The sequence below is a fragment of the Gigantopelta aegis genome, chromosome 8 (assembly GCF_016097555.1).
Source record: "Gigantopelta aegis isolate Gae_Host chromosome 8, Gae_host_genome, whole genome shotgun sequence".
NCBI classification, from domain to species: domain Eukaryota; kingdom Metazoa; phylum Mollusca; class Gastropoda; order Neomphalida; family Peltospiridae; genus Gigantopelta; species Gigantopelta aegis.
In genome coordinates this window covers 35,692,635-35,702,091 of record NC_054706.1, presented here as the reverse complement: position 1 = coordinate 35,702,091, position 9,457 = coordinate 35,692,635, and the positions used below count along the sequence as shown (strand labels likewise).

General features: G+C 35.7%; 1 protein-coding gene across 1 annotated transcript; it reads left to right on the top strand.

Annotated features, from left to right (window-relative positions):
- Positions 1-131: 131 nt before the first annotated feature.
- On the top strand, positions 132-9,122 carry LOC121378716 (mitochondrial import receptor subunit TOM22 homolog). Its single transcript, XM_041507003.1, has 3 exons — positions 132-331; positions 6,985-7,224; positions 8,445-9,122. Exons 1-3 carry the CDS (start codon positions 236-238, stop codon positions 8,541-8,543), a joined length of 435 nt encoding a protein of 144 aa, XP_041362937.1. The 5' UTR covers positions 132-235; the 3' UTR covers positions 8,544-9,122.
- Positions 9,123-9,457: the final 335 nt, after the last annotated feature.

Genomic DNA, 9,457 nt, shown 5'->3' with positions numbered 1-9,457 from the left:
CCCAATATGTGAAAGACGTTCATAAAATTCGGTAGTGTGTAATCACCATGCAATAAATAAAAGCCAACACCCATATTTATTCAACTTATTACGTATACATGTACTAGATTTTGTCAGAAAGTGTGGATTACTTAACCGGAAGTAAATTTATTAACATGTGCCTGGGCATTTCCTAGAGTTGAATATTTAAAATAAATAATAAATATTAATTTACCAGTATAAAACAATACGCTTAATGTCTTCAGGTGATGCGTTTGCGTCAGGTGAAGCTCCCGGGAGGGAGTTTGAAATATCAAAATTAAAAGAACTAGAAGCTGATGAAGATCATGAGGTTTGTTCGCTTTTTTGTGTTGTAAACTACTCTTATTTCGAATATCACCTGTTTCCGAATACTGCTAAAAAATAAAATGTTAGTTTTTTTTGTATGTTTTTACAAAAGAGCGTTAGGAACAGTCCATTCTAAGATAACGTTTGTTTACATCTTGAGATGATAAGTCAAAATCTCGAGATAGTAAAATTAAACTTTGTTTTGTTTAACCAGAGTATGACAAATATTTTGAAAAGTCACTAGCCACAGGGCTAGTGGGTTTGTGAAAACCACTAGCCCACCAAGATAAAGTACTAGCCCAAATTCTTGATCAATTATAACTGGATTTTTATCTAATTTTTGTAAGATTACACATTTACGAGTATAACAGTAAAATGAAACAAACACTTAAATTACGTTGTAACTTTCAGTTTTGTCGTGTTGTACGTTTGGTCTTTTGTCAAGTGTGATCCATCGTTATTGTCCCATTTTCGCTTTTGCCCTCTCCCGGGGAAAAATAATTGATTAAACTCATTAAAACCACTATCAAAACAATTAAATTTAAACGAGGGTACGACAGTGTGACACACGGTAATAGATGGTTCAGTGTATTTGGTAGTGGGTTATGCTTTTAGGGCCTACCATTCATGTCGCCAGGAACGGTACTGCCAATTGCTCAAATACAGGGCATTATCCCATGTCAGACCGATATCAAAAGAATAGAACGCGACATCTAATCCGTTGTTAATTGATGAACAAAAAAGGTATTATCTTGTATCGGCAGCTGTGACATTATCCAAACGTAATAGCCCAAGCCGAGTCATTGCATGTGCAGTTACCATTAAAGTAAATTGTTTTCTTGGTTGCCGATAACCATATGTAAGCGAAATGTTAAATTAGAAAACAATAGGTAAATAAAACAAACACTGAAATTCAAAGCATGACTGGGGTTTACTTGATTGAGATTAACCTGTCGTCGCGATTGGTGATTTCCAAGTTAGCCTAAAACATAATTATGTGCGAGATTAACTACCACGTGACGTGTCCAACCAATCAAAACACGCATGTCATTAGACTTATTTCCTGTGCCAGAAACTTGAAAGGGAAAAGTAAACAATGCTGCTGTAACCGTGACGATGTAGAGATAGCATGTTACTGCAGTTTGCAGACCTAGTTCAAGTGGATTATTATTATATACAGATGATGTTGTTGATATTATTCTATGACAAATGTCACAATCAAATTTATTAAACGAAATTTCAGCCGAGAGAAAAAGAAAAAGAAAAAAAACAAAAACAAAAACACGATGGAGCGATAAGGAGAGGGGGTGGGAAACCACTAGCCCTGCGGGCTAGTGGTTTTGCGTTTCTCACTAGCCCGAACTTAAACACCACTAGCCACGGGCGTCGGGCTAGCGGATTTGTCGAACTCTGGTTTAACAACAAGACAAGGCTAGAGCACATTGACTTGGATGTCAAACATTTGGTAATTCTGACAACAATAAGAATAATTTATTTGCATAACGCCCACATAGGCCTATGAGCAGAGCAAAAATAACAATATAATATACATTTCTCTGCAGTAACAATATACCATGGATGTCCCAAACTGCGTTCACCTAACGACAAAAACACAAATACGGTACAATATTTACGGAAATACTATTCTACATTTTTGAGCTACAATATATAAAACTAAATAGGTAGCAATCAGTTACGGTAAAAAATCAACAATGTGGACGTAAAACAAATCCATTCTAGTAAATAAAAGTGAAGCACCCTCCAGTAAACAGGAAAGAGTGCAATGTTTCTAACTGTGTCCAGTGCATGAGTTTGCAAAAAGTATTGTACCGTGTATGAGCACAATTACAAACGAACACAACTACCATGATGTTGGCCATTTCTCATCGTATTATGTGACAATACCCGTGGATTTCCGATATTGACCCATTTGAAACAATTCAGCCATTTGATTCTCATAGGCATATGGGCTCCCATTTTAGCCTGAATTAAATGAAAATGCCCGAATCTGGATAAAAATATTTATTCATATTAGCATTACTACCAAATAGCTATATAGGGTTACAAACAAATCACTAAGCATTTTTACATGAATGATGGAAATCAGGGCTTCTAGATTATGGTAGCCCCACTCCCATGGCTAGTGATATTCAATGTTGGGCTAGTAAATAACTACTATTGCCATGCCCGATGGCTAGTGATTTTTTTTGGGTCAAATGTTGCAGTTTTGTTTATTTTGTAAATATGAATATCCTGCCCCAACCCCAACCCCCCCCCCCCCCCCCCCCCCCCCCCAATGTTAGTGCTTTTAAGCTCTATCTCCCTCTTTAGGTGGGGAGCGGGACGTAGCCCAGTGGTAAAGCGTTTGCTTGATGCACGGTTGGTCTGGGATCGATCCCCATAGGTGGACCAATTGGGTTATTTCTCACTCCAGCCAGTGCACCACGACTGGTATACCATATATCCTGTCTGTGGGATGGTGCATATAAAAGATCCCTTGCTGCTAATAGAAAAGAGTAGCCCATGCAGTGGCGACAGCGTGTTTTCTCTCTCAATATCTGTGTGGTCCTTTACCATATGTCTGACACCATATAACCGTAAATAAAATGTGTTGAGTGCGTCGTTAAATAAAACATTTCCTTCCTTCCTTCCCTCTTTAGGTGATATATCTGATTATTAATAAATTTGTATTAACATGAAGTAAAATAGTGAATTTTTAATTGTGGCTAGTACATTAAAATTCTAGACGCCTTGTGGAAATACATGGTAAAAAGGTCTCAGGTTAGCACATTTTGCCGAATATCTGTATAAAAGAATAAAAGAATTTAATTCAGACTTTTTTCTTGTATTTTAACACTCACAATTTGCATGGTGAAGTGATTTTATATTGTTATACACCAATTAATCACAAACAAAAAACAAGTAGAAAAACAATATTTTATACATGTACCAGAGCAAGAAAGTTTATAAATTTGTATTCAATAAGTAAATAAAAATGTTGATATTGCAATTTATTCTGCAATCACTATAAAGTATAATATTATATATATATATATCTGCCATCATATTATATATGAAAATTAGCGATTACTAATTTTGTGTAGGAATTTGTTTAGATGTATAGTATGAGAAATTAGATACGTCCAGACAATTTTTAAATAACTTTTATATCATTTATTTATTGCAATTTTATTTAGTAGCCACACAGAACAAATAAATTCAGGTGCAGTTATGTTTGATGTACGTAGGCCCTACATAATGTGGTAAGTCATAATCGGTATTCACTTGTTTATCACCAGTTTTAAAAATGAACCTTCTTGAACTTAGCTTGCTATGTGACATCAATGTTAAAAAAATAAACCAACTACAGTATAAAATTTATTTATTTATCTATCGAATTCCAATAAATATTATAGAATAGCTGACCAGATTGACAAAATAGTTACTGGTAAGTCGTCTTGATGTGCCCCTAGTTACACTATAATTAAGCTACTTAGAAACAATCAACCTACAGTAGAGAGCTCTGCTATTTAATTTTCAATTTCATCATGATAGTAAAGATCACCATAGAATATCCCTGTAGGAAGTTTAAGAATTATCCAATTAAAAATCTATGAGACATGTTTTCAGATATATATATAAAAAATCATGGCCTCTGTAGAGGAATTTTATTTGGCAGCTGTTCAGTGTTTTTATTATTTGGGATAGGGTTGTCTGACATTTTACAAATTATAAAACTATTTATATGTTATCTTATTGTACCAAGTTTCAGCACCATGAGATAAAATCTCTACAAGATAGACTTTCAAATTTTTAATGTTAAATTTGAATTTGTCTTAAATGTAAAACTTTAGTAGAAGATCTAGACTTGGAAATCTTTAAATATTGCATTTTTATTTAAATGTTTTCAATTTAATAAAACAAATTAAAATTCACAATTTCCAAAATATCTTATTAGTTTGTGAAGACTGCCCCTAAGAATCAGTATACTTAATTTCAGAACTATCAAATCAAATCTTTAGAAGAAGATAGTCTTTAACAATTTCAATGGTAAATTTCGATTTAAAATTTAAAAATTTAATTTAAAAAATCACAAATTCAAATTTCCAAATTATTGTTTTATTACTTTGTGAAGACTGCCCCAGAGATTCATAGTACCATGTTTCAGAACTATCTAATTAAAGTTGAAGTGGCAAATATATAATTTAGGCCTATTATTAAATTAATATGTTGAGGTTTTGGGATGAGATTACATATACATAAAACAGAACTACAATATTACATTGTACTTGTTTTTGTTCAAAGGGTCTGTCCTGAGTTTGCAGCCATTGTAGGATATTTTGGTCTAACAGATCCTTTTTGGTGACAAAAATTATATATCCATTACATTTTTTTTTTTTTAGAATATCAGTGTCTGTATAGCCAATGTGTTTGTGGTTATGTGCTTATGTTTATAGTGCTCAGTCACTTTTCATTTTTCTTCATAATATATACATTTTCATCCATACAAAATTATTGAAAGTTCAATAAAAAAATTCCAGGGGATGGAAAGAATCTGTCATTTAGGGGATAGTAAGAAACTGTCATTTTGGTAGGTACCCTCACCTGAAACCTGTACTATATAGTTATAAAAGCCTGTTCACATCCAATTTGACCAGTTTGCCCTAAGTTTTGGTTCACCCCATGTCCGTTCGCCTCCAAACGAATTGTCAGTTAGCCTCCAACTATTTGCAAGTTCATCCTCCCTCAATATTATGTTGGGTGATATAATGCTTTTAGTGGATGTTGTTTGTTTTATTTTTTGTTTTGTTTTGTTTTTGTTCAGTGCACTTTGTGTGTGTGTGTGTGTGTGTGTGTGTGTGTGTGTGTGTGTGTGTGTGTGTGTGTGTGTGTGTGTGTGTGTGTGCACTGAGGATCAAGAAAAGGGAACATATTAAAAAATATTTTTTTTATATTCACACCACAAATATATTTAATTCCAAAGAGATTTAACTAAATTTGTTTCAAAGGTTAGTCATGGAACTAAAACACATTAGACTGATGTTGATGTTTTTACAATCTAATTTGTATACATGTATGTTGGTTGATAAACGTGTCATACATGTAGGCCCTATATGTGTTCGAAAGCTCAGACCTATATGTACATGTTTAGTTCAAGGATAGTAATTTTTGGCTCACCTTTAAAGGGACGGACCCTAGTTTTTAAACACTGAGGCATATGTTTCACCTAGACCCTAGTTTTTAAACACTGAGGCATATGTTTCACCTAGACCCTAGTTTTTAAACACTGAGGCATATGTTTCACCTAGACCCTAGTTTTTAAACACTGAGGCATATATGTTTCACCTAGACCCTAGTTTTTAAACACTGAGGCATATATGTTTCACCTACATGTAGACCCTAGTTTTTAAACACTGAAGCATATGTTTCACCTAGACCCTAGTTTTAACCCGAAAAATAGACACTAAGTTTTTGTTAATTTACAAACCTGCAACAAATTTGGATACAACAGAGTGAAATAAGAGTCTGTGATGTTGAAATACCCTTAAAATAGACTAAAACGCTACACCATAATCATTACTTCTCAAACACACGTGCATTTTTAAAAATATGAAAAATGCATTTTGTGGTATTAGAAACACCAGGATGACTAGAAACACTTCGGTTATACGGAAATGGATTTATAATCTAAACAATAAAATGTAAGTAATGTTTGATTTCAGTGATCATAAACGGCTCTCATAATGAAAAATATGCCTTAGTGTTTAAAAACTAGGGTCTGTCCCTTTAACATAACATGATTTGTTTTTTTTAATTAGTACATGTATTACAATAGGATTAAATATCAATTTCAGTATGGTTATATCTTAACCTTTTCGTGTGTGCTGAAATGATATGGACCGAGTCTTTTTTGTGCGACGCGAAACTAATAGTGGCATGCAAACTGCTGTCAGACTTCATGACATAATTTCATTGGTGATGTGCTGTCACACTACAGAGGAACAATTCATTCCTCCCATCTTTTTTTTTTTCATAGTGAGGTCTGAATTTGTTTCCAAATTATTTAATTTAAGATAAGCCATTGAAATTATGTCATAATTATGTTGTTTTTTCAAAATTTGTAGCAAGTAAAAGAAAGAAATGTTTTATTTAACGACGCACTCAACACATTTTATTTACGGTTATATGGCGTCAGGCATATGGTTAAGGACCATACAGATTTGGAGAGGAAACCCGCTGTCGCCACATAAGCTACTCTTTTATGACAGGCAGCAAGAGATCTTTTATTTGTGCTTCCCACAGGCAGGATAGCACAAACCATGGCCTTTGTTGAACCAGTTATGGATCACTGGTCGGTGTAAGTGGTTTACACCTACCCATTGAACCTTGCGGAGCACTAACTCAGGGTTTGGAGTCGGTATCTGGATTAAAAATGCCATGCCTCGACTGGGATCCGAACCCAGTACCTACCAGCCTGTAGACCGATGGCCTACCACGACGCCACCGAGGCCGGTATTGTACCAATTAATGAATGCCCCAAAATTGTGGATATGTGGGGATCTTAAATTGACAGTGCATCAGGTGAGTGTTTTACCACTAGGCTACGGTTGAATATTTGAATCTTCACATCTTAATTAATTAATTTCTTTTCACCAGGATATTGATGAGACTTTGTCTGAGCGGCTATGGGGGTTAACGGAGATGTTCCCTGAGGGTCTACGCAACGTCTGTGGGTCAGTGAGCTCGTTTGCCGTTACTGCCAGCAAGGTGGGATACTCCCTGAGTCGCAGTGTCCTGTTCATTGCCGCCTCCACTGCCACAATCATGGTACTTCCAGTGGTGTTTGAGACTGAGCGGGCACAGCACCATGAGCAGCAGTTACAGCAACAGAGACAGGTGAGTGCTAATGTAGTAGTTTTGGTAAAGTGCTCCTGCTGGCAGTAGCTAGTGGGAATTTCCCTGTTAGCTCAGTTGATAGAGCATTGGACTTCGTAATGAGAGTCCGTGGTTTCGATTCCTCTTGATAGAGGTTGATTTTTATTATTTTTTACATTTGGAGCTGATGTAGGGACTGGGTGTGTTCTTAAACACAAGAATACAATTATTATAACCCAGTTAGAACCTGTAACAGTTCAACTGATAGTCCCTTTAATGGTTATAAGGCATCAGATGTGTGGTTAAAGACCACACAGACAATGATAGAGGAAACCTGCGGCCTAATTCACAGAGGTCTCTTAAGATCTCTTTTAGCGAAATCACACCTTCCTTTTTGCAGTGCACTGTGAGATCACAAAGTTGAGATAGTTTAATAAATTAGGCTGCCCCAATTCACGGGTTACTCTTTTTGATTTGTATCAAAGGATCTTTTGAATGCACCATCCCACAGATAGGCTAATAGTACATAACACAACCTTTTTAACACCAGTTGTGGAACACTGGCTGGAACGAGAAATAGCCCAATGGGTCCACTGACTGGGATCGATCTTAGATCTTAGATCATTTGTACATCAGGCTAGTGCTTCACATTCTAAATGCATGATGCCTTGCTTAGTGCCTTGAAATTTGATGCCACTAGTGTTTTGATTAGTTGAATGAATGCTCATAAGCATATACTATCACACTGGGTTTGGTTAGAGCTACTGACAGAGACATAAGATTAGAGAGATAGTTAAGATCCAGTTTCCAATAGAATGTCCCTTACACAATTTAAAGCGACATACCCTAGTTTTTAAAAATGCACGTTCTTTCTAAGAGGTAATGGTTAATGAGACAAGCTTTAGTTATTTTTGACAGTATTTCCCTGTTTAAACATCACAGACTTTAGCTTCTCTCTGTTATAACCATATCCAACTGTGTGTTGCAGGGACCTTTTCCACGAAGCGATTTTAGCGCTAAGATCATCTTAGTTGCATACGGTAGTTATGCACTTAAGGTGCTCTTAGGACTAAGATCGGTTCGTGGAACGGGGCCCAGGTTTGTAGATTAACTAAAACTTAGTGTCCATTTTTACGGGCTGAAACTAGGGTCTGTGCCTTTAACTGGGTTACAGTAGAAAACTCCACTTCTGTGCTGGACCATTAGAATATTATTAACGTTCCAAAAACTCTTAATTTCAGATTCTTCTTGGACCCAATGCAGCTGTGTCTGGCACACAAGGACATTTACTGCCTGGAATGATGCCTGGGGCTATTCCAACTCAAATGAGCTCTAAGTAACAAGAGAGACAGAAAGTCATTGTTCACAGTATTGATATTTTGAAGATTTGTTTTGTAGATTGGCGGCATTGAATGAGAATTCAAGGAAAAATAACATTAGGATCATTTGGAAAGTACTGTAAATCACAAAATATTAGCGATGTTAAAATTTAGCAAAATCAAATTTAATAGAAAAGTACAGTAATGTGCATTCTAACTAACCATTGTCGTTTGCTATCCGTTTGGTTTAATCAATAGTGTATAACCATTGTGGTGAGTTCAGTTAATCACAGTCTGTTGTATGTCTCTTTAAATTTAGCATCATGAAATATTAGCATCTTGTCTGACCTCGCCAATTCGCTAACATCTTATGCTCGCTAACACTTCCTGATTTACAATAGTTTTCTTGTGTTGGAAATGCACAGCAGTAAAGCAGTTATTACAGTTTTGTCCGTTAGTTATATATGTCCAGAAGAAACGGTTGATGGGTTAGTGCAGAAATTAATTCAGACAAACGTTCAAACTGTAAATGTACATCATCACGTGTGAATGTTAATTGTTTTATTGGTGTGGATGTAAAATAATAAATATATAATTATGTGTTTGGTTTCTGTTTTGTGTGTAGACTTCTCAAAGAGGGGGCGGGATTTAGCTCAGTCGGTTGACCTCTCGCCTGAGGTGCTTACGTTGCTGGATTGTTTGTACAGTGCACCACAACCGGCCAATGGCCGTGGTATGTGCTTTCCCGTCTGTGAGAAAGTTCATATAAAAGTTGCCTTGCTGCTAATAGAAAAATGTAGCAGGTTTCCTTTGATGACTACGAGTCAGAATTACCAAATGTTTGACATCCAATAGCTGATGATTAATTAATTAATCAGTGTGCTCTAGTAGTATGGTTAAACAAAGACAAACTTTTAACTGTTCTCATAGAATGA

Bases quoted from the DNA above. Each gene is read 5' to 3' on its own strand.
- LOC121378716 (XM_041507003.1), top strand. From the start codon at position 236: ATGTCTTCAGGTGATGCGTTTGCGTCAGGTGAAGCTCCCGGGAGGGAG. The intron at 332-6,984 runs GTTTGTTCGCTT...TCTTTTCACCAG, and splicing joins AAGCTGATGAAGATCATGAG to GATATTGATGAGACTTTGTC. The intron at 7,225-8,444 runs GTGAGTGCTAAT...TCTTAATTTCAG, and splicing joins AGTTACAGCAACAGAGACAG to ATTCTTCTTGGACCCAATGC.